Below are 25,845 nucleotides of genomic sequence, written 5' to 3' on the forward strand. Positions count from 1 at the left end.
CATAGCAACTGCATTTCAAATATACTTATATAAGTATCAGAATTTGCACTTCAAGATACTTCAATAACTACATAAAAATAAAAACGAGTGTGTTGTAGAAGTACTGTAAGGTCGTTGCAGATGAGGAATATACACATAATCAGTAGTTGCAGCTGAATTGCAATGGGGTGAAGCTTACTTAATATCTGGGCCAATAAAAGCATGCCCGAGCCGAACATTTTACCACTTGCTAGAGTAGTCGAAGGTCTGAAGGTGAAACACATCAGCACAGTTTTTGCTGCAAATCTTAGCACACAAGGTGTGCACATTCAAAACTCTTGCCAAAACGGCTGCAGCAGCTCTACACGACTGTAGCTCCATTGGATTTCGGCCATGCTTCCAATATGAAAGTGGGAGTGCCTTCAAGTCCTCTGTGCTGAAGTATGCTGCTCTGAAGGAACTGGCTGATTGTGCATGGTGCTCTCGATTACAATTACTCAAATATGAAGAATGCTGCAAGAGGTGCTCATAAGCCACTAGTTTAATGGGCCATTCGATTGTCCTTGCTTGCTTTCCTCTGTTTTGGCTGAGAAAATGACCACAATCCTTCATGCATTTTCTTTTGATCATTCCTTTAAAGGAGGATGACAGGAGGCAGCTGCAGCCTTTCCACACCCAGCGGTTACCAGCAAACACAAAGATGGCCCTGCTAGCTGATATCAGTGAGTTGCCCCTCTTTCTCTGTCACTGTTTAAAGGGCCCCTCACCAGGCCACATAGCAAAGTTTAGTTATAGGCTGGAAGTTGTTACATGTGCTCTAAGAAGTGTGCTAACTAAAGATAATTTTTCAAGTTACTTCATTAACAACAGGGCTAGAAATATTTGAAGTGCCGTGAACCCATGATTTCAGGAGGCGAGTGAATCGCCTAACAAACACTCTACACTCTCTCCACTTTCCCTTGTCCAGCCTCCACGAACGAAATTCCTTCCCTGCGTTCTCCCATAGTGGAGCCGGAGGATCGCGTGAAGGATACGTCATGTCACGAGCCCTACCTTTCTTCCTTCTTTTTTTGCTATCACATTTTCGCTGAGTGGTGCACTTCTGATGGCGGCCTTACACGCAAGCTGTTGCATTTGTCTCTCATTCACATAGCACACGATTTTGCGCACTCTGCAAGACACCTGATTATCAGTATAAGTCACTGCCACAGTCACAAGCATTGAGGCAGATGCAAGCAGATCAAAGAGCAGGACCACACATTGAAACCCAGCAGAAACTGGCAGACAGTTTTGTTTTCTGTGCATGCGACTGCACGACATGTGAACAAGCTGGTGAAACGGAAGTACATCGTTCCTTCTATGGCATGGATATATATATATATACAGTCGAACCCGACTATATCGAACCCGTTTACATCGAATTATTCTATATATCGAACAATTTCTGGTCACAGTATAGTTACAACGAGTATATATAGCAAAAATTACGCTTACATCGAACAAATATTGCAGTGACTCCCGATATATCGAACGTCAAGCGGCGGAAAAGTGCCCCCAGAAGTTGGCTTTCCCTCGCGGTAGCGGGGAAACCCGGCGGCGCGGCTCCATCCAACCGCTCTCCCTACCGTGACCGCGCTGCCTCGGGCTGTTCGGGCGAGCCGTCGACACTTCCCCTGTCGCGCATAGTGGAGTCTATTAAGCCACATCCTCCCTCTTTCTCTATCATCTTTCACCTGCCACCCCCTCTCCCCTGACGACGCTTCGCCGTGCTCCCTCACGGGTTGCAGAATCAAGCGTCCTTCCTTTCTTTAGATCACTATCTAGCGACACTCCCCAGCAAAAAATGATCCTGGCCCGCCTACAGCGCTTGCTCAGACAGCCAATCAGAGGCTCTTGTGCTCTCCGTGCAAGATGGCGAAAGTGCGAGTTCTCTGGCTGCTTCTCTGGTTTATCATGTTTGCGCCTTGTGGGCCTTCTCCCGCAGTGTTGCCGTGATGAAGCGGCAGAATTCGCCTTTCGTCGTGAAGCTCGAAATCATAAATCGCGTCGATGTCCCCGCAGCGTGCAAGATTCCGAGGAGCACTCTCGGCACGATTAGGGCTAAAGTGGCCAGACTCGCAACCCGGTGCCCATGGCGCCCGACGCGTACGCACGGCCGTGTACGAGGGGTTCTTCATACGTGCCGGTTTCCGCGTGCTCGGTGAGGACTGTAAATTCTGATGAATGCAACGAAGCCGTTGCCGGTGTTGCCGAAGTTTGGAGCGAGCTGTCAAAATTTTCGGGACGTTCGAATCAACGGTGGACGAGTTTGTGAGTGCAGATGATGGTGTCGCGACCACGGTAGAGCCCGGAAACGAAGACTACATCGCCGACATCGTACCGAGCACAAATGAAAGTAGGCACATTGAGGAAAGCAACTACGGTCCTTTGCCCACATCCTCCGAAGTGATTGGTGCACTCGCATTAGTCCAGCGCTTCTGTGCGAATGCGGAAGGTTGCGGCCTCAGCTGCTCCGACTCCTTAGACAACGTGGGGAAGTGCGTGCGTCGCAGGCAGCGAAATTGCCCAAGTAGAAGAAAATGCAGGACTAATTTATGCCAAACTAAGCTAGTTTCGTTAATAAAGTGATTTTATAAATGATATGTGCTTTTATGACATCCAATTATTTAGCAGGCTTATATCGAATTATGCTCTATATCGAACTGATAGGCGTTTTTTTGCGAGTTCGATATAGCCGGGTTTGACTGTATATAGAAAGCTCTTGTTGGACAAAATAGGACAAGTGGTCTTCAGGCTGTTCGGGACCTCTATTCTAGGGCTCCGCTGGCGGGAGATTTTCGTATCGCCTGGAGTACGGCAGCCTTCTGGGCTGCCTCCTCCAAGCTGGAGTAAAACGAAGACTCACAGACACTCAGTTTGTAGGTTTTGTTATTTCTTGAAACTTTAGATCATCTATTCAAGCAACAGATTAAACAAATAACTGATGTTGCCTTGAATCCTCTCTACTGTTTGAGCTCTCAGCCAGAGAATCGACAACAAACGACTCTCCGGCTGAGAGTGCGGCGCCCCCGAGGAGAGGGGTGTATGGCGTTTCGTTTGGCACTTCAGCTCTCTTCGCGGTGCGTGGCATTGTAATACTTTGCAGACACAATTGTTAAAGTCAGGGGCCCTTTAAAGTGAAACTTCTTTGCCTCTTCCTTTGACTTTTCCACTGCTGCTGCTGTCGTCTTGCACACCGCTTAAAGAGATGTTTGAGTGTGCCTGGCAAAAGTCTTCAAAGCATAGCCGCAATGTCCTCTGGAGCTCCCTGGGAGCCTCCACAGTTCCCTCTTCCTGCAAAAGCATTGTCGAAGCTGCAGTGCTTGCCCTTGTGCTCACGCTGAACAGTCCGGAGAGGGACAAGAGGGAGGAGGCAGGGAATAGGGGTATAACTGGATGCTGTGCCATGTCATGCCATGAAACGAGTGGAGAAGTTTTCGTGGCAGCTCACCTATACGGTGTAGGAGAGGGGCAATGTGACGTCGGAAAGCATGCGTCGTTCGGGGTCTTGTCAATAAAGGAAAGCCTACTACTACATGTGGCAGCAGTTGAGGACTAAGTGGATAATGTAAATTTTGGGTACAGTGTGACACATTCCTGCTATTCTTGTAAAACAAACAAAGTGAAAATTTGCTCTTTGAACAAATTTGTGTAAGTTGCTCTTTGTGTAAAGAACTGACGCAGTACGGGCAGATGCATAGCTGCATTAAGGCACCGCAGCGTCAAGGTGACACTACGCAAGCTACCATCCAGCAAATCAACACTTCATTACCAGATACCATAGCCGCTTAGATACAGCGGGGGCAAAATCCAAAAATACTCATGTACTGAAATTTAAGTACACATTATAAAGAACCTCAGGTGGTAAAAATTAATTCAGAGTACCCCACTACTGCATGCTTGATAATCAGATTGTAGTTTTGCCACATAAAACACCATGAAACACGAAACACCACGATGCGATCTGACCAGTATGATCTGGGTGCAGATTATGTGAGAATTTTGCCTTGAGGTACAGCTTTGAGGGGCCCTGAAACACTTTTTGAACATAGTAAGAAAATGTTTGTTGCGGATCTGTCGTGGAGCCAGCTGTGAACATGTGAACCAGATGTTACTGCACTGCATGCAGCGGGGAATTTACAATCTCGTGTTGAAAATTTCACCAGTGGTTATGGTACTCCCTAATGCGAAATTTGAGTGCAGCACTGCACGCATTTTCATTTTGCGATATGTTGGCTGGCGCAGACAATCTGCCTCATGCGACATGGAGTGAAGTGTGGTGCGACTGCCTTGCAATTTGGAAGACTGCGTGAGGCAGCGCGAGGGTGACGCATGGCCGTGGTTCACAGCAGCCGCTGCAGACAGACCTCCACTTGTGCAATGCTTTGTTTCCATACAGAAGTGTGCTACTCTGGTGCCATCTCATAGTCATCATTGCTGTAAAGCCCATCTTGTGCTCACTACGCTTTTCTTGCCATGCTTTCGCCATATACCTCCTCCTCCACTTTCTGCCTCATGGTTCGGTTCCGTTGCACCCTCCTCCTCCACTTTCCTCCTTGCGCTCTCCTCGCTGTCGCTGTCTTTCATCTCCCGTTGCGCTCCGCATTCACCCTTATCCGTCATTGTGCTTGGTTACGAGGAATGAAGGATGCAGGAATGCAGGAACAGGTGCCTAAGAACTGCACTCTGAAACAGTGAAAGATCGCTTGCTCTCGCTTCCGCATTGTCGTCATGCAGCTTCGCGGATGGCTTCATGTAGTACAGACCACATTGCTGTGAAGCCACACTTCCAGTACTTGAGCAAAACGAGAACAAGGTGAAAGCCGGAGCCAACGTTTCGACAAGTGGACTTGTCTTCTTCAAGGCGACGTATGCTTTCCTCGCCACAGTATATATAGGTGGGGTTCTTCTAAAGGGGAGAGGGTGTAAGGTGGGTGGGTGCGGCAACGAGGGAAGGTGTGTTAGCATGTCGAATCGAATTGAGAATAAAGGAATGCTGTGCACAAGGCCAGGGCTGCCCCCCCCCCCCCTCCCTGTCTGTCAGCATACGTCGCCTTAAAGAAGACAAGTCCACTTGTCGAAACGTTGGCTCCGGCTTTCACCTTGTTCTCGTTTTGCTCATCGTCTTGAATTTCCACCTCCTGCATTCCCCGTGTTTTCCCTGGACTTCCAGTACTTGTCACTCGTGGTATATCAGTGCACATGCGTTGCCTTGCGCAGCACTGCATATAAGTCCTTCATTTAATGAGCTTTCTTTAACTCGGACATATTTTCGGACCCCTTTGAGTTTGAATTATCGTGATTTGACTAATTGCAGTGACCAAAAACACTTCACGGCAGCCATGCTTTATACAGAACCAGTTACGGTCAATTTGGTCAATGTTTCCAATTAAAGAATACTTGTTTCTTCCGTGATTTTCAAGTTCTTTATCACGTGGCAAAACACAGGAAATAAAAATATGCACAGAAGTTGAGAAAATCATACTTTTCTGGAGTGCTGTTACACCGTGGATCGCATGACTTTCCGTTTGCACACTGCTGCTGTCTTGGTACTGCTGCAAACAGGAGAGGTGGGAGCTTCAGTTAGTTGCAATGCTATATGTTTCCATTCAAAATACAAAAGCAACAGATGCAAGCAAGGAGAGGAAAAACAGGCACCTCGATTTGTTATTGCCTTTACGTGGCACACAGGGAGCACTCCTATTGGCTAATGCATATTTGAATTGCTGGTGTGCCTGTTTTGTGCACATTTTGGTAGACTTTAGTGGCACATTTCTTTGTCTCAGCAACATTTATGTTCGCAGTAAGCTTACACTTGAAAGTCTGCCTCGCTGGATCACGTTTGTTTGGTTAATGTATTCTGTCCACTGCACAACAGTGACTGGAGCATGATCTGCTCAAGATAAAGCAAAGTTTTGTGGTCGAGTGTATTGTGTTTTGTTGTGGCTGTATCATCATGAGATATTTCTCATCAACATGGGCTTAAGAAACTGCATGAAAATAAGAGTTTCAGGATGGCCATGTTTGTATAGTATGTGAACGACTTGAAGTCAAACGCTATTCATTTGACAAGGTGGTTGAAAATTGAGGCAGACTAGGAGGGTTTTAGACCTCCTGATACACGTGTGCAGTCATGCGTTGTGGGGATGCGCGACTCTCACGCATCCCCTGATATGCTGTTTTCCCGCACGGCTCGCGTGGCTTGGCGCCCGCGGCGCTCGGGGTGGTACAAGCGCGGTGCGAGAGATGGCGCGACCGTCGCGCCGCGGCGGGGTTACTCGGGCGCCGAGGGACAAGGTGCTGCCTCTTTTCCCGGCGGGTCGGCGAACAGCGCCGGACGTACCGCGCGCGCGCGCCAATCCATGCTTCTGCGAGACCGCCTCGCGTGGCCGCCTTCGAACGCACGACCGTTGGCGTGACCGAACACGCGAACGACCAGGCGTTGGGATCCAGCATGGGGCGAACATATTCGCTCGCAATGCGGTGGCGGTAAGTCGGACTTCTAGATTTGTCGCGCGCCCATCGGCATGTTTTGGGGATAGCAACTCGGCTAGCAGGCATTGATCTATGAAAGGTGCAATAAATGCCCTTGTGACTGTTTGCACTACTGTGTTGTCGTTCCTTTGTCCCAAGAGTACGGAGAAGAATCCCGTATCTCCCACATCTGGCTGCCCAACGTGGACCTCTTGGGGCATCAGACGATAGAGTTAACAGTTTTGCTTCGTTCGAGACCTTTGTTTGAACCGAAGCGTAGGCCTAGCGTGGATTTTGATCGCTAACGTCGGCGGCGTGCTTTCTTGAGCGAGGCGACGGTGGCTGTAGTGTGTTTGAACTTATCAACATGCTAAGCCTTTTCGCAAGTGTTCTTTTTTTAATGACATTCGTCAGTACGAGAGCCACGTGGTCTGCATCCTGGGAGAGCGAGGCTGAGCGCCAGCGGAGCAGTAGCAAGCCTGAAGCGAGTGAGTACGGAAGCCTCGTGGGTGGTCCGAATTTCTTATGTAAATAGCTTCTTCTATCTCTTTGACTCGGATGAAGTCGCGGCTCTGGGAGCCGGGTGGCCGCGGGCCACGGGTGCCACGACGGGCTGACTGGTATTGCGGCCTGGCACCGGGCGCTCCGACACAGTCTGGGACGGTGGGCACCGTCAACTCGGATGCTGTGTGCACCGAGCGGAGTAGGACCACCTCACAGAGCTAACGTCTCCTCGCGGCTGCCTGTTTTGCGCCCATTTTGGGTGTTGTTTTTGGATGCCGGTTGTTGTCAGGGTAGCGAAGATTTAGGCCTAAGGCTTTACGAAGCTGCCTGTCGCACGTGGAGGGACACAACTTGGTGTACCGTGGCGTTGCAATTTGCTTCCCTCATTCTATTTAGCCTCGCACGAATTGAAATTACTCGTTCGGCTCAAGGAAGCGAGCTTCGTTCACGTGAACTTAGCATCTGAGTAGCTGCCCGATCTTTTGCTAGCCGAGTTGAACATCGTACCACGTGGGCGATGCGCATGCAGAATTCCTCTCCCTTGCACAACTTTAGTGTTTGCCGAGTGTTTTGAGTGTACGCAGCGTGATTGGAGTCACCCCTGGCTGGCTGTCACCTGCACATCGTCTGCGCTGCTGCCCCGGGCGATGGTGATGCTGTGGCCAGTTCGGCGCAGCGACTTCGGCGGCCTCCTGCATCCAGCTCACAACCCTCGGCGGCGGACAAAGGAGCCAGCGGTCACCGACAGCTACGGCGGCTCTTGCCAGCAGGGCGCGTCGGCGCGAGCGACGCTTGCTCGTACCGACTACTGCGTCGTCGTCTCCGGAGTCCTGGCCTGGGATCGTGCCGTCGAGTCGCAAAGCTGCTGCGGTGACCGGCGGACGCCAGCGGTGTACCCCAAGGACAGTCGGCTCGCATGTTATGGACAGCGTGTGGACATTTCCCCGGCGCGGCCACTGTTGCATGTACCACATTGTTCGCGAAGCACGTGTTGATGTTAGACTGTGTGCAATGTTTCGCCGGAATATGTAGTGATTTAAGGTTGGGGGGATGTGGGGATGCGCGACTCTCACGCATCCCCTGATATGCTGTTTTCGCGCACGGCTCGCGTGGCTTGGCGCCCGCGGCGCTCGGGGTGGTACAAGCGCGGTGCGAGAGATGGCGCGACCGTCGCGCCGCGGCGGGGTTACTCGGGCGCCGAGGGACAAGGTGCTGCCTCTTTTCCCGGCGGGTCGGCGAACAGCGCCGGACGTACCGCGCGCGCGCGCCAATCCATGCTTCTGCGAGACCGCCTCGCATGGCCGCCTTCGAACGCACGACCGTTGGCGTGACCGAACACGCGAACGACCAGGCGTTGGGATCCAGCATGGGGCGAACATATTCGCTCGCAATGCGGTCGCGGTAAGTCGGACTTCTAGATTTGTCGCGCGCCCATCGGCATGTTTTGGGGATAGCAACTCGGCTAGCAGGCATTGATCTATGAAAGGTGCAATAAATGCCTTTGTGACTGTTTGCACTACTGTGTTGTCGTTCCTTTGTCCCAAGAGTACGGAGGAGAACCCCGTCTATCTCCCACAGCGTACACATAAGCTCGTAGATGTATTTATTTTCCTATAAATATCAGTTGTATGTAATCGTCTTTCCTACCAACTTCTCTAGCTGCCTTTTAGTGCTGCTTTATTCCTCCCCTTTACCCAAAATAAGTTACACATTGCCAACAACTTAGCACCAGAAACAGATTTCCATGTGGTATGTTTATTCCCATTTCTGAGGAATCGTGGCACGGAATGTTTTGCTGTGAATTTAAACTTTTGAACTGCGTAGTGTATTCTGCTGATGGCTGTTGTGCATTTTTCCTCAGACAAGGATGGGAAGATTGAGCTGATCCTTGGCCTCACCGATCGTGTTGTTCGGACGTACCAGTGGAGTTCGCTAAGTGAGGTGTGTGGATAGCACTATCTACTGTAACTGGTTCATTACACTGATGCAATACTTCAACCATGCATAAAACCCCTGGTCCTTTATGGCTTGGGCATTTATTTGCTTTATCCTTGCAAGCATGGTTTTTGGAGATGCCTTAAATGACGGGCACCAGCCTGCAATCACTGTTGGTACAGTAGACAGTTCAATCTAATGCCACAGAAGCAAGAGGAAAGAGCACAGCCTCTGTGGAGCTAAGAGATGAACAGTGTGCAGCTCTTGCATTTAGAAGTAAAGTGAATGGCACAGAAAACTTATGTAAAGTGCAAGTTCATAGTTGTTGGAATAGGCATGCTCAGGAGATATTTCGTCATTATTAATTTAACCAGTTTATTCAAAGTCGATATTGTTATGGAACAAATTTTTTAGTCATTACCTGGCAGCTAACCAGGACATTGTCTTACCAGCCAGGTACTGTGCCTTTCTTTCATTATATTATCCTATTTAGAGCATTTGTCATGCCAAATCTTTGATTAAAGGTATGTCTTGAAGTAACATAGTAGAACGACAATATTCATATTTACTTAACTATGTGCAGTAGAACCCCGCTGTTACGTTCCTCACTGCTGCGTTTTCCCGGCTGCTACGTCGTTTTCATCCGGTCCCGGCATAGCTTCCATAGGATCCAATGTATAAGGAACCCCGCTGTTACGTAGTAGCTGTGAAAACGTTCCCGCATGATGCGTTGCAACCCGAACCCGCCTGGGCTAAAGCAGGCAACGCGCTCCAACCGCCATTTTGGCTTTTGACGAGTTTTGACCGGGCTTGGCTATGGAACTGGTTGCAAGAAGCCGCACGCCAGTTCGAGAGGCCGCCACTAGGTGGCCATTCGTGAAAAATGCTCTCACTATCATCACTGTGATTACGGTCACCGCATGGTTTGTTGAACGGGTCGACCACGGAGGAAGGAAACTAAGGAGAGGCCCTGACGTCACTTTTTGTGAAGCTAAAGTGAAGCCGGAAGTTGGCATTGCTCCGCCTATCGAGCCAGCTCTTCTCTCTTGTTTACATTTCTCGCGAAACCACGCCGCGCTGCGCGCAACCGTACTGCCCGGATCTGCGCGCTCCGCAGCAATACTAAGCAATCGTTAGCATGTTAGCATGATTCCGCGAAAGAGGGCAACATTTCCCGCGGATATTCCTTCGTCCGTAGCCATTGCTGTGGCGCGGTACATTGCGTACAGCGTTGCATGCGCGTTCATTTCACAAACTTTAGTTCCTCCTGTCCCACCTGGCCACAGCAACATCCGGTAGAGCACGGTCCAGATAACGCAGCGCAACAAATCACGGAGACCAACGCAAACTTACCCGCATGGCGCCTTTGCCACGGTACGAAACCTACGGAGCAACACGTGTGAGTGCACAGAACAATAACAAAGCCGCCATTGTGGCCCGAAAGGCGGGGCCACTACAGCAAAGAAATAAAAAAAAACAGCAAAACAAAGGAGAACCTACTACTTCATTTCCTCCACACTTTTCTCCTAGCGCGTGGAGGAGGTAGGGCCTCTCCTCAGTTTCCTTCCTCCATGGGGTCGACTCACGGAGGAAGGAAACTCGGGAGAGGCCCAGACGTCACTCGTCGTGAAGCTATAGCTAAAGGGAAGCCAGAAGTTGGCGTTGCTCATGGCGTTGCTCCGCCTATCGGGCCAGCTCTCCTCTCTTGTTTACATTTCTCGCGAAACCACGCCGCGCTGCGCGCAACCGGGCTGCTCGGACGCGCACGCTCCGCAGCAATACTAAACAATCGTTAGCATGTTAGCATGATTACGCCAAAGAGGGCGAAATTTCCCGCGGATATTCATTCGTCCGTTGCCATTGCCGTGGCGCGGTGACGACGAGGAGCACGAGCCGCATGATGCCGGGGAGTTGCCAAATCCTAGCTTTGGAGAAGCTGTCGCGTCTCTGGAACTGACAGCAATGCGGCCTTCCAGGCTATTGAGAAACGTGTGGTGATTTCTAGCGAGCAAAAGAAATGGCAAGCCACCTTTCTAGACTTTTTTGCGTTCTAAGCGCACTCTGTGGAAATAAATTGTCTATAGTTGAAGCTGCACTTTTTTCATTCATTTTTGGAGCTATCCTCTCTGGTGCGTTTTCCCGGCTGTTACGTTTTTTTTCCTCGGTCCGGTGAAAAACATATGAACGGTGTTCCACTGTAACTTGTAACTGCGCATGTGCATCTGCTAAGGAGTGAGCGTTTCTCGGACATAAAAGGGCCACCGTTTGCCTTAATGTGACTTTGCACTAGGTGCTAACTAGGCGTTTCAGACAAGGGCTGTGTCTGAGCATTAACTGCCATGAGAGCTCATTAATTCAGCACTTGTTAATTTAAAAATTTGGTTGACTCATACACATGAAATAGTCCTGTTTAGTATAGATGTACTGTACACCTAAGATACTGATTAATTTATCAATTGATGGAAATGTGTTGTTTAGTATTGGGATGCACAACGTGTGTGCCATGCCCGGTGTTTTAGCCTGATCGTAACGTTACCAGATCATAACAGTGCCAACAAAAACAAAATCCTGCCCAGGGCATTTCGTATCGCAGAACCCGCAGCTTGTGGAACAGGCTTTGAGAAGGACATAAATTGCTTTCTTTTGCACGAAGGGATTGATCCCGGGAAACGTGCACTCACGAGTGATGCAGAACTTGCGGGCTGTCCGCGCTGTTAACTGCATCAATTCTTGTGCATTGGGATTGAGTCATCGCAAACCATTTGTGTCCTTGTCAGCATGGATGTGGCCTAGCAAGTGCGAAGTTTTTTGGGCCACACATCTGTACCCTTGCCTATAGCACCATCGAATGTTTTGTACATGTCATCTACTGAAATGTCACGAACAGGGAAAAAATTTTCGGTTCTATAAATACCACAGTTACGTGTTTGAAGCAATATCTCTATGAATAGGGAGTAAGTAACTGTCTCCTCGTATTTGTTACGTTAAAGGCCACTGGTCTTTCCCTAAACACGGAGATGAAGTTGTAACATCATCATATCCTAGTTTTTCATCTCTTTCATCTCATCTTGCGGTGTTCGAAACAAACTTCATGGGTACTTTTTATCATCTGTGATGATACAACGGTTTAGATCAAAGTAGTGTCAATTCTCTCGGAAGCTGACGGCAAGAACTCAATGAAACCATTTCCATGCAGTTCTGCATGCATCCGACTTATATCCAGGTCGAATATTTTACATAACTTTTACAAGTTAACTTTAAAAAGAATTGAAGGTAACCTGTATTTATAATGTACAAGGGGTGCCGGGGGGATATGTTGCAGGGTCCACAGGTGTGTTGACACTTTGAACTAAAAAAGATAGAAATGTGTTTACAAACAGTGCACATTTTGGAGATTCAACCTCAAGGAAGTCTAATGATGTGTCTGGTTGTCTTGCACCTGCCGTGCATTTCAGAATGGAACTGAAGGCCAGGGCAAGCTGGTGGGCCTGCACAAGTGGGAGTTTGCAAATCAGGTGGGCTGCCCCATTTGATAAATAGGATAGGGGCTGTGTCCTTGACAACTTCCTGCTGCACTTTACGCACTCTTGTGTGGTTTGACGTGCAGCACAATGCCTTGATTCATTGACATCACGATGCCTTTGCTTTCCCTCTTGTTCCAAGATGGGACAGTAGCATGGAAACTAGAAAATATTAATGCTGATGCAAACAAGCATTTTTTCTTTTTTTTTTGCTCTGCTCACATCATCAGCCTATCTCCATCAACCAATGGAGAGTTCTCAGGGGCCTGAAGTTGTTTCGTCTAGCTTTTTTTTCTAGACGTCACCGGTAGGAATGGGCATAATTACTCTTTCCATGAATATGGGACACATGAAAGAAAACCCTGTTAAATTGCAGCACAATTAACAAATATATGAAGGTTATTGTGGCTCACAGCAGTGCACAACAGTGCTGATGTTGTTTGCAGCTGTCTCATGTGTTTCTGCATTTTATAAAGAAATTTCAGCTCTGAAGGCCAGAAAACTGGTGGATACCTAGATTACACTATTGTCTGCAACAGAAACTCAAAACTGAAATTCACTTTAAAGGGCCCCTCACTAGGTTTGGCCATTATAAACTAACAAGTGCAGTGTATACAATGCGCATTGAGGATTGTGTCTCCAAAGTGTTGCACACTTGTCCATCACGATAACAGCTGAAATTTCATACCAAACACCACACACCCTTCTTCTCAGAGGAGTGCCGCTCCCAGTCGAGGTCAGGTGCACAAGTGTGCCTACGTAATTCACATTGCTGAAACACCTCGATATAAATCCAACAGGCAATGAAGCCAAGGAAAGCAGAGGGGCAATTAGCTGCGACTGAAATTGAAATGTAGAAAACAATGACGGGGAAAAGGCAGAATGAAAGTCGATGACGGAAACTTGATTTGTCACTGGTGGGGACCGAACCCTCAACTTTCGCATCATGTGTGCAATGCACTACCAATGGTGCTACTGCGACGGCCATCAGTTCGTCCATTAACTTGGGTATTTATGTGTACAGTAAAACCTCTTTAATTCGGATTTCACGCGACCAAAAGAAATGTCCGAATTAACCGAATGTCGAATTACCGAGGGTGTCAAGAAAACAATGAAAAAATGCTTATTACATCAATACGCTTTTGTTTACTGAATGAATAGGCCAATCATGTTTCTATGTTGCACAAAACCAGTACGGAAGCTGCACTTGTCGTCATCTCGTGGCTGTTTAGCGCTTGCAGCAGCAAAGGCCTCACGACTTCCTTCACAGCACGGCCGCGCCTCTTCATCTGAGACGGGCTTTTTACTCCATGCGCACATCCCGATTATTTTTTAGCAAGTGAGCTGGTAGCTGTCCAGTGCTCTTCATCCTTGAAAGCTTGTCAAAGCAAAACTACCGTTTGCTGCAACCGCTGCAAACGAAGCCGCCGCAGCTGTCGACGCTACCTTGCAGTGCTGAAGGCACCCGGCTGACGCACACACCAAGTGAAAACGAAGCTATAGTTTGCTTCAATTGTGGACGAAACCACAGTCACTATTGGCATGATCATGGATGGCGAATACACTATTATGAAGGTCCACGATTAACACGCGTACAGATTAAAAACAAAACCATTGTTTGCCACCACTGCTGCGGAAGGAAACGCGGCCGCTATCGAAGCAATTATGGATGATGACTACGCAGTAATAAAGGCATGCAGCCGATATGCACACTGGGTCAAAGCAAAACTACTGTTTGTTGCAACCGCCGCGGACGAAACCGCGGCCGCTATCGACGTGATCATGTTATCGCAGCTACGCAGTCATGAAGGCATGCGGCCGATGTGGTGTTGTGCGCGGTGTTAAATGCAAGAACAAAGGCTTTAAAGGCACAAATAGGCACGAAGCGTTCTAGCAGACTAGCAATGTGCTAATGCCATTTCTGTTTATTTGTATCGCACATTTGCGACGCTCCAATACTCGCCGAGCTCAGAGAGTTGTCCGAATTAGCCGATGTGCGACCAAATACATCCAAATTAACGAGTTTCATTGCATTAGATAATGCATGCTCCTGCTGGTACCAAAGGACGAGTCCGAATTATCCGATTTTCCAAGTTAACGAGGTTCAAATTAACAAGGTTTTACTGTACTTGATCTAGCCCTGGGAGTGTTAGCCAGCACCATTTGGGGCCATGGTGGGCGGATGTGGAACACCCTTGCATTCACATAACATGTGAACTTGGGAGAGCAGGCATGTGGCTCATAAACACTTTGTATGCTGCCTGATGGCATCAAGGCTTCCAGATTCGAGACCCTCGCTATTTATGAACGAGAAGGGAAACGGAGGGGCTCGTTTTTTGTTCAACCATATAAAGCCAACAGGCAATGAAGCCTGTTGCCTTGTGACGCGCGAGGGCCAGGGCAAGCAAGCCCAAGACCTGTGATGAGGAGCCACTGTTCTCGGAGGCCAAGCGCAGGATCAGCAGTAGTTGACTGAGCGGAGAAGAGGTGGTGTGAGTGCGGGGAAGACAGCGGCGGGAGTGAGTGAGTGTGCGGGAGGAGAGGGGCGAACGGGGGGACTGGGAGTCTGGTCGTGGGGTGTGCATGGTTGGCGTGTGGAAAGATAGGACAAGTTCGGGATGAACATGTGGCATGTCGTCGAGGGTGACAGCTTTAACCATAACCTTTGCGTATGGCCAAGGTTGTGTGTTCAGTCCCCACCTGCGACAAGTTTTTTTCGTCCTCATTCGTTTCTTTTTTCTCCATTATTTTTTACATTTCAATTTCGACTGCGCCTAATTGTCCCTATGCTTTCCTTAGCTTCATTTCCTTTTGGCTTTATATGGCCTTGATAAAAGGTCAAAAGAAAGAACAAGGGAAAGCATGGGGAATGCGGGAGATGGAAATTCAAGACGATGAGCAAAACGAGAACAAGGTGAAAGCAGGAGCCAACATTTCGACAAGTGGACTTGTCTTCTTCAAGACGACGTATGCTTTCCTCGCCACAGTATATATAGGTGGGGTTCTTCTAAAGGGGAGAGGGTGTAAGAACAAGACACACATAGCGCATAACAAAAATCGAGCCCCTCTGTTTCCCTTCTTCTCGTTCATGTATTGCTGCAGCGTCACTCATTGTGACATGTGACTTTGAGAATTATTCAAGGCTGCAGCAGTTACTTTTGATCTGTTGCTGCATTAAAGGATTTAAAGTTTAGAGAAATAATGAAACATATAAACAAAATGTCTGCAAGTCTTCGTTTTACTCCGTGCCATAGCAAGAGGGACGTACTTCCATTTCGTCTGCTTCGTCCCACGTCGTGCAGTCACGCACTCAGAAAATAAAGCTAGTATCTCCAAATGTGTAGATGCATTTCAATGTAGTGCAGAAGCAGCAAGACAATGCAGGTGTGCTTGTGCACAACACACAATATTGTGCATAGTGCAAAACAAGACAATACGCAACAACTCTCTTGCTAGACCGTCACCAGGAGTACGCTGCATAGCAATAATTTATGAGAAAAAAAAATACATCTGCAGTCAAACCTTGTTAAACCGTAGTTGGTTGGAGCTCGGAAAAAGTACGTACTAAACGGTAGTACTGTTTAACCGAAATAGCATGAGATCGCCCACTTATCTGTCGAAAACGGAACTCGGAGAGAGTGCGATGAAAGGGGGAAAAAAATGCACTATTTATGCACTTCGCGCGACAAAAATGTTATTTTCGTTTGATGCCGCGGCAGCCTAGCACGACGAGAGCGGCCTCAAACTTACTGAAGCTGCTGCCAGCTTTTCAGCCAGCCCCCTCTTCTCAGCAAACACTTGTATGGCAGATTCCTCGTTGGCGTTGGTATTCTCCGTGCACATGCTCAGTAGTGCTGCAGAAGTCCTGGGGGTGCCTTTTTCATTGCCGGGTGCCGGAGTTTGGAATACTTTTCATTTGGAATAGAGTTACGTTATTGTGCCCCTGTTCTCGTCGCGACGATTGCATTCATGAGGCTGACGTAATGCACAGCTTATGCCACTGTCGGGCCTGAATTGCCCGTGCTGTCGCTTTCCGTGTCGTCCTCATCACTGTCCCTAGTCGACACTTCGGCAACAACACAGGCAACGATGGCGAAAAGTCGAACCTCGTAGCCGATATGTCTTCGCGGTCGCAGCAGCGCTGCCGAGCAACTTCTTCGCATTCCAAATGCCACTCTGTAGTCAACAGCAAATCCCTGTTGTGTTCCAACGCCGACTTCACTTTGTGTCACGTTCGATAGCACGGACGATGTCTAATTTTTCTTCTATGCCGAGCACCCGGCGTCTTTTTTTATCCGAGCTTCGGAACGACGCGAGTCCTCGCTTGCACTACGTCATAACGCTCTCTGGCACGGCGTCGAAATGATGTTGATGCTGATGTGGCTTCACTCGCAAACGTACAGGGCGCTTGGAGGTCGTTCCGACTTCTGAGGCTTGTTGTTCTGCCGGGCCGCCCGATGGAGACGGCGCACCGCCGTGTTTACAAGACGAAAAGTTGAAACGCTACGTTTTAACCGATGTGTACGCAATAAGCTGGTATGGTTTATGCGGATAAAAAACACATTATGTTCAATGGCCGCTGAGTCGGGGATTTGACTTTACTACTTTTAAAACGAAACTGCTGTTTAAGCGGGTACGGTTTAACGAGGTTTTGCTGTATAGGCAAGGTCTGAGACGTATATGCGACACAATCCTTCTGCTTTGGTATGAGAGAATGCAAGGAAGGAATTTCACTTGTGGAGGTTAGACTAGGCAGGTGGTGAGTACTGTGTCTGTTGACAGTGAAGCTCAACTCTTGCAATCATGCTTTAAATTTAATTCTCTGGATAACATGCCAAAAGCATGATATTATTATGAGCTCCGGATTAATTTTGACCACTTGGTGATCTTTAACGTGCACCCATTGCATGGTGCACGGTCGTTTTTGCATTTCTCCCCATCGAAATGGGAGCACCGTGGCCGGGATTTGATCCTGTGTCTTCGGGCTTTGCAGCGGAACGCCAACACCACTGCACCACCGCAGCAGTTAACATGGATTCAAGAAACTTCATATATTTCTACCCTTGCTATTAATGAACCAATTTGAAAAATTCTTGCAGTACAGCGCTCCTAAGAGGGCATGTAACAGCTTTCAGCGCATAAACAAAATTTGCTATGCGGCCTAATGAGGGGCAATGACACCAAGTTTTTGAGCTTGAATTATGCATTGCATATTAAAGCGGGTGCATCCCACAGAAAGCTGGCGAAATTTCAGGACGTTAGGTGTGGTATAAAATTTGCATTGGAATATTTTCCTGTCATAGTTTCATCGTAAACCAGTCTGGCGACACTGAGTGGTGGCGAAATGAATTGGCACCCTGAAAACAGCTCCCTTGAGTAACAGATGGGAATCTCGAAGGCCATGCTTTAAGAGAGGACAAGGCACTTCAAAAAACTTTATTTTTAAACATTTTTAATGAAATTTGCACAGGTAATGTATTTTTACCATCTGATTTCAGAAATGCAGTTATCTTTTTTCTCTGGAAAATATTTATAATATGCAAATGAGGATGTTCTTTGTTTAAGGCCTAATTAGCTAATTAACAGCAACTTGCATGGCAACGTACAGCACTTGGAATCCATTCTGAATGTGCATAGTGTGTCATAAGGTATAAATCGTTGCTTTAGGCATCTTGAAACGATGTTATAGGTTGTCAAACTTAGTCATAACAAATGCCCAACTTGATATTTTTCTATTATCAAGGTGGGCATTTTTTATGACTAAGTTTGACAACATGTAACTTTGTTCTAAAATGGCCTAAAGCAGTAGTCTATAGCTTATTACAAACTGTGAACATTCAGAATTGATTGAGTGTGCTGTATCTTACTGGGCAATTGTCACGGAACACAGTATGTATTTCTTAATTATACACGCAATATCCTGCAATATCCTGTCGCAGTACTAGCACCAATATGGCTAACAAGTGTACTGGCAGGCCTTCAGAGCTTTTTTGGACGTGCCTGTGGCAATTTGAGCCCCCAAGGGCACTAAAAGACTGGCATTCATAATTTTGGCTGCTCTTGCGGCCCCTAGGGAGTCTGCGAAATCGGACGTTGACTTTGCATTTGACCAAGAGGACGCTTCAAATGGTCCGTGGGGTGAACGCGCGGCGAAAGGAGGACAACAACACAAAGGACCTACGCATTGGGGAATGAATAGGGAAGGAAGCATTCTGCCGCTTCTTTGAAGAAGCTTGAGCTCAAAAAACAAAGCGTTGGCCGACGCCGAGATGCAGGTGCCCCTCAGCCAAACCAAAATAAACTCTTTAAACCAGTGAAACGCAACACTAAGGCATTGTGTGCAGGTTGAGAGTATGTCAGGACAGTTGAGGTTGACTTTCCAGCTGCTGAGAGAGAACCTCACTTGTGACAAAGTTCGGGCCTCATACCAATGAGCTTGCTATCACTTGATAGAAATAGATCATGTTCGAAAATATTTGCTTCTGTATGCATCTTTCTATTTGTAGTTGTGAATGTTCAACTCAATTTGCTATTGTGTTTACCATTTATTTAGAAGATATTTTATTCGTTGTGCATTTTACTAACCACTCTCTCCCATTTTCTTTTTGACTGGATAAAATAGACACTACTCCTTAATATTCAAACTGGATTAAGTCGTTTATTAAAAAAACTTTTAACTTGCTCATTTTAGAGTGACAGCATCGGGCGACATGGTGTCAGCCCATCTGGGCATAAAACGAAGCTCTGTGTCACTCGGGAAATTTTGCAAAGGCACTCATGGAAAACCTGGAAAACTCTGGGAATTTGGAACTATCAATTTGGTAGACGCGCAGTATACAGGTTCACTGTCTTTAATGTATAAGCTGCTCAGATTAGCATACCTCAGTGGAGGATTTTTTTTTTTATTTGTGTTGGCATGTTCATTCACTGAGCTGCATGCTTTTTATCAGAGCCAGGGTCTCTATATAGTACTACGACTTCATGCGAGACTACAAATTGGATGCCTGTATACACGGTGACAACCTAAACATTCCATTAGCGTGTGCCAAGTGAAATCAACACTGAACAAGGTGCCTGTGCACTCACAGGTGGGCAACATCTCGCTCAACAACACACCGGAAGGGGGCTTGGCCATTCTGGTGGCGCAGCCTGGTGGCACCTACATCAAGCTTGACTTTGGCATGTCTAAGGTTAGCAGCAGCCCCACCGACACTACTGCCAGGCAAGCTGCTTTCTGTTCTCCTCGCTGTAGCTACAGTTAAACCTCGATGTAACAGGCTTCAACGTAACAATCCTCTGTGTAACGAATAATTAAACTTTTCTTGTGACTTGATTTCCATAGAACTCCATTTATCTTTGGCCTCAGTAACAAAGTGCGTTTTCTGGCGATTTCAATGTAACAAAATCTCACCACTGGGACAAAGGAGGCTGAGGCAATAAATAAAGACTTAAAGTTAAGAAGGTAAAGCCATTGTCTGACACAAACGTGCACTTCACACCGTGCATGAGGTTGCATAATGAAAAAGTTGTTTGTAGATTTACATGAAATGTAAATGGAATGCTTCAGTTGATAGTGCTCGTCTATTCTCAGGTGGCGTGGGAATGACAAAAGTTCATTGCACAAACATGTAGATTTCGTGTGCAGCACTGACTCTGAGCATGATGTTAATGCATTCAGGACGGTGCACCATGCACTATCTCTGAATCCTCTTAGGGAAGTGCCACCTAGGAAAGCTGTGTACGTACGTTGCACTAGCACATACTGACTGTGTACTGCTTTTATTTTGTTTTAACATCCTCTCGATTGAAATATGCACTCGATTTTCATACTTCAGAAAAGGCAAAAAGCAATATCCTTGATTGTTCATTCACCCATTTTTATAGTAAGAGAGAGCTCTGACAGCTTAAGCAATGTCTGGATTGGATTGGATGACATCAATCTTTAATGGCCACGACGAAGTTCCGGCTACTACAGTACAGAAAAGCACAGCCTTTTGAGATTAGTTTTTAGTACTCTGAGGTTGCTCTAGGTGTGATTCGAACGTCAGGTTTAGGTGGTTTCCAATCATGGCAAATTTGCGATGCTCGCAGGAGCTTCCGTCACTCAGAGTTTGGCAAAGCGGGGCCTTCAAGATTTGGAAAGTGGAATTCAAGATGTGGGGTAGGATTTGGAAACCACCTATTGTAGTTTTGGTTTTCTGCTCTATTCTAATGCGCATATCATATTTTAGTGGCTTTTTCTGGAAGGGAAGTGCAAGAGTTTCTAGCAAGTTTTCAAGGACTTTCAAGGCACTCACAAAACATTTTCAAGAACTAAAGCACCTTCATGCCTTACAGCTTAAAAATAAAGCACTGTTCTGAAAAAATTCGCAGTTCTGCCCGAAAGGCAAAGCACCGATTGCGATAGCAAATTAGTAGATAGCTGTATGAAGTAAGGATAGTAGTTTTATTGGCTGTATAAACTTGTTAACATTCGCTTACTAACTAAATTAACAACGATAGAATGTGTAAGCATGACTCAATGAGGACGTAGAAAGAAACAGACACACAGACACAGTTATCTTTGTGTGTCTGCTTCTTTCTACGTCCTTGTTCAGTCGCGCTTACACATCTATCATGGATGCAAACCATCTAGCCTGTCAACATGTTTTAACTAAATTTTAACGAAACTAGAGCCAATCGACTTCTGTGCATCTGTCGCTTCAACGCGAACGAAACATCGAAAGCACAGCTCATACGAAGCTACTGGCACTACACGCACTCTGCCAACATCGCAAATTGCTTTGAAGATGGGGCCCACACGGGCGCGCACTTTAGCCATGTCGCAGACCACTTTCAAGACACATGATGCTGGCAACGCGTCTTTACGGTGTCTGCCAAAGGCGCCTACTTTGGAGTCCACGATCCACATGGTGAACGCCATAGTAAACGCCGCGGTTGTGTCCACTCTGTACAGAGCGGCCGGCGAGGAGGACACTGAGGCACCCTAGCAGCCGCCGGAGAGGAACGCCTCTTCTCCCTCGCCTCGTGCGCCATAGGAGAGGGCACGCATCCGGGTCGTGTTCCTCACTTGCACACTCGAGATTGAACTGCGTTTGCCGGCTCACCCTCGCACGCTTTTATTCATGCGGGACCTCACGGCGATGCTGACTGCAGGAGTGCGCCTTCAGTGTCCATTTAATTGAATAAAATGAGCTACATGTCTTTATTGCACAAGGAACAAAAAAAGAGCTAAGGCTTTTTTTTGCATAAACAATCAATGAAAAAAGTATGGCTTCCTGCCACGAATATGCTAGTAAGATTGAGTTTACTTGACTCTTGGCTTGCAATAAATCTCGTGGTTCAGTGCACAAATAAAACCCACTAACTTAGCCGAAAGCAAAATCTCCAAATTTTTAAGCACTCTGAGAAACTTTTGAGACTTTGCAAGGCCTTTCAAAATGGCAGTTTCGCTATGCAAGGGTTTCAGGAACCGCTATGATCCCTGGTATTAGGATTGAGCAAATATGGTATATGGGGACTTGCCCTTCAAAATTTGTTTGTGCAACATTGTCACAACCATTTAAGGTTTGTTTTAAGCTAGATATTGATTGGAAGGGCAGGTGACACTGTTCGTTCTGTGACTGTTTCATATTCACAATTTAACTACCTACGAAGGTGAAGTGATTGTTCCCGATCTGCAGATCTGAAAGTCAAAATTTTTTTTCTCTCGAAAGCTACTTTCAAATAGCATATTGCAATCTACAAAATAATAGGCAGGCTAGTTGGAATAGATTTCTGACAAGATGAGCAGTTCTATAGAAACGTAAACAAGATGGACGGAATAACATGGGATGGCACAGCCTGTGGCCTGTTTGCTTGTGTTTTCTAGCTTGGTGTGCTGGACAGTGGTATTGTTCTTACCTGTAACACAGTGCCCTCTGCATTAAAATTTCATAGCTGCTGTGTACTGTTTTCTCTTGAACAAATATATTTTCTACATAGACAGTCTGCCTACCCAAGGGTATGTTGTAAATTTAAAAAACGTCGTATCACTACATTTTTTCATGAAGGTCCTATGTTCACCATAGTGTATGATCTTCTTTGTTTGTTTAAACAGTATTCAAGCTATTAACCCTTTCGCTGTCGGACCTTTCTGGCCATGACGCACCCCCAGTGTCGGCTTGGTTTCAGGGAACGAGCATAACAGGGAATGTACATAGCAATTTATTTTTGATTATGATTGGTATACAAATAACATAGTCAATGCAATATGCACATTTCAGTGTTCTGCAGCTGTTGTTAGTAACCATCATCATCATCATCAGCCTGACTATAACATCCGTTCAACATCCGAATCTGACAATGTGGAACTCATCTCTTCCTTGCATGAGACTGTCCGAGTCCAAATCTGAGCTCGGCTCGTATTCTGAATCGGAAGAGCCACCGCCCCTATGAGCAGACGAAGGTCCCGCGCCGCTCAGCCATCCGAAAGTAACCGCGCGCAGGGAGGATGCGTTTTCAGTCGCCGCACAACGGAGAGAAATGGGACATTGTGTGATCAAGAAGACAGAGGGAGATGGAAAAAGGCTAAAACAAAGTTCGAAGGGCTTTACGTTTACTGCTGCAAGTCGGAAGCGAGGGTGCGGTGAGAGAGCGGAAGCAGCAATCGAGTCCCTCTTTTCGGAGAGGCAACGGGCGAGTGCGCCTGAACTTGACGCGCCGTAGCAGACACACCAACAGAAGAAAAATAAGAACCTTCAAACCAGCGGAGATGGCAGAACAACCCTTGAACCTATAACCACACGTGCGCGACGCATGATCCAGCGAACGCGGAGCCACCGCGCCACCCAGCAAAGAGAGGGGGGAGTGGCAGTCGCACCGTACTCTTCAATACATGTACTAACACAGGCCGGGGCGAAAATACGAACTTGTAGAAAGAGTCAACAGATGGCGTGGCCAGTTCAGGAGCGCCAGCTTTGCGCTCAGACGCGAAATTTTGAACGCACGATAGAGAACGTACCGGTACGTCAGTGACACTGTGGGGGGGAAGCGCAATGACGTACCGGTACGTCCGGGACAGCGAAAGGATCAAGTAAGGCTACTTGGCACTTGGATGCTTTAAGGTAAAAAAAACAAAAAAAAACAACAACAACAAATGTACAAGGAGGACATAAATGAACAGAAATATTAGGCACCTTTGTAATCATGTTTAAAAAGATGGAGAAAAAGCTTTTATAGGTGGTATATATCGAAAACATGGCAGCTATGATGTGTTTCTGGCTCTGCATTCACTTCTGGCAAATGCAGCTTGCAAGAGCATATCCTTTGAGGTATGTTTCTGTTACTCAAAGGAAACTGTCACTGGGACATATATTTGGAACCCGCCGTGGTTGCTCAGTGGCTATGGTGTTGGGCTGCTGAGCACGAGGTCGCGGGATCGAATCCCGGCCATGGCGGCCGCATTTCGATGGAGGCGAAATGCGAAAACACCCGTGTACTTAGATTTAGGTGCACGTTAAAGATCCCCAGGTGGTCGAAATTTCCGGAGTCCTCCACTACGGCGTGCCTCATAATCAGAAAGTGGTTTTGGCACGTAAAACCCCATAATTTAATTTTAATAGATTTGGACACCATTTACTGGAATTGGCAAAGAAGCAAGAATGGGATAGAGCAGCATGTTAAACCAACGTTTGTTAAGGGACTTCTTTGTTTGGCAAAATTGGAGCGTAACTAACTTGTGCATTGCATTTTTCATGGTATGGAGGGATTTCAGTGATTTTTTTTAGTGCCTCTGAAGACTGGTCCCTTGTCGCAACATTCGCTCCAGCCTGAGGCTTCCCTGGTTTGTCCACTCTGTTGATCACATGGAAGTTTCTATTTTCCTGTAATCCTCCTTGCCTTGTTTGCACTTAGATGATGTTGTGCTACGTCCGATGCCAACACATTAAAATCTTGCTAAAAAATTAACTTGCATGGATGAACGTCCTGTGGTGATGCGTCGTGTTTTCACTCTGCCAGCAGCAATGGGACAGCACCCGAAGACGGCGCCCTGCTGATGTCGGTAGGTCCGCAGCATCACAAGCTGGGCCTGTCCCACATGCGCAATCCCAACGTCTCATCGGTCATTGCGGGCAGCATCCGGGGCACCACCCGTGCTAAGGAGCCAGTCAACTCCCTCATGGCTCTGGCCACCCTGGATGGTCAGTTGTGATTGAAGACTGCACGTTTCAATGGGGGCAAAATGCTAAAACGCCCGTGTCCTATCTATTGGGGGCATGTTAAAGATCCCTTGGCAGTCGAAATTAATCCAGAGTCGCCCACTATAGCATGCCTCATAATCAAATCGTGGTTTCGCCATGTAAAACCCCAGAATTTAGTTCAATTCAATGTTGACTTAGCGTTTTTGTGCTTTACTGCAAATAGGCAGTTATGAATAAGGAAATGGTCTAATCGCATTCTTTTGGCCATAATGCAATGGACCTGGTATGGCACAATGTGATGTAAATTTAAGTGACATATCTGAACACGCATTGAACCAAAGATTGTACTATTTTCAACACATGCAATCTTACCACTACGCTTCAGCTGCTTCGCATAAGCAAACAGGTAATACGGTCATGGAGTGATTTTTCTTTGTCTGATTTTTCAAACCTGCTCGATTATTCCCCCTTGGTACGGCTGCTGAAAAGTGTTTAGTTGACTTGGCACCAAACTGCAACTTTGGTTGCTGACTCCTGACAGCGACGCTGGTTAGGTCTAGCCAGAAGCTCGACTTTGATATGCTTGTTCCTGTGGATTACAGCATCACGGACTGGGCGGATCAAGAGGAATAAATTTGATTCTCCAACATTGATGGTACTAAGAACTGCTACAATGCAATTCCATGAAACATTTTGCGACTGCATTGTTGTAAAGTGCAAGGATTCTTTCTTCAATGATCTTGTTTGTCTATCCTCCTAAAATTTTTTGCCGTCAGCCTTATGGCTTTCAAATGACTCGTGTGCTGGCCATTGCAGGCACGCTGATGCTGGTTGACGACGGAGACAACATCCTGTGGTCCCTGCAGGTGGACCACCAGCTGTTTGCCCTTACCAAGATGGATGTAGTGGTGAGTGCCACATTTCTGTCATCATTATGATCAGATCAAATTCTTGTTCAGTGCTGAGCGAATGTCTGACCCAGAATTCTTTTATTGTTCTCTCCTGTGCTGTTATATTGGTCGTTCTACTCAGTGATGTTTCGACAGACCGCTAACAACCTGTTCTATGCATTGCAAGTCTAGTGCCTGTCCCCTTCTAGCTTATTGTGACCTCGAATATGTTCAGTTTGCATTTGCTATTTAATTCAAGTTGCTGCGCTGTCCCTTCTCTCTGTGCTGCACCTATAATTTAATCTTCCATCAATCACTACA

General features: G+C 47.0%; 1 protein-coding gene across 5 annotated transcripts in view; it reads left to right on the top strand.

Annotated features, from left to right (window-relative positions):
• LOC126537880 (KICSTOR complex protein ITFG2-like) overlaps window positions 1–25,845 on the top strand; it is an 84,738-nt gene that overhangs the window by 16,594 nt on the left and 42,299 nt on the right. For 4 of the 5 annotated variants that reach the window (XM_072287940.1, XM_055074509.2, XM_050184978.3 and 1 more), the window contains exons 5-10: window positions 620–701; window positions 8,858–8,937; window positions 12,387–12,446; window positions 19,541–19,674; window positions 24,456–24,634; window positions 25,451–25,542. In XM_072287940.1, the coding sequence (XP_072144041.1) occupies window positions 620–701; window positions 8,858–8,937; window positions 12,387–12,446; window positions 19,541–19,674; window positions 24,456–24,634; window positions 25,451–25,542 (627 nt within the window). The remainder of the gene's footprint in view (window positions 1–619; window positions 702–8,857; window positions 8,938–12,386; window positions 12,447–19,540; window positions 19,675–24,455; window positions 24,635–25,450; window positions 25,543–25,845) is intronic. The other variant, XM_055074510.2, reaches the window with a different exon arrangement.

This window comes from Dermacentor andersoni, chromosome 4, assembly GCF_023375885.2.
Source record: "Dermacentor andersoni chromosome 4, qqDerAnde1_hic_scaffold, whole genome shotgun sequence".
Classification (NCBI taxonomy): Eukaryota; Metazoa; Arthropoda; class Arachnida; order Ixodida; family Ixodidae; genus Dermacentor; species Dermacentor andersoni.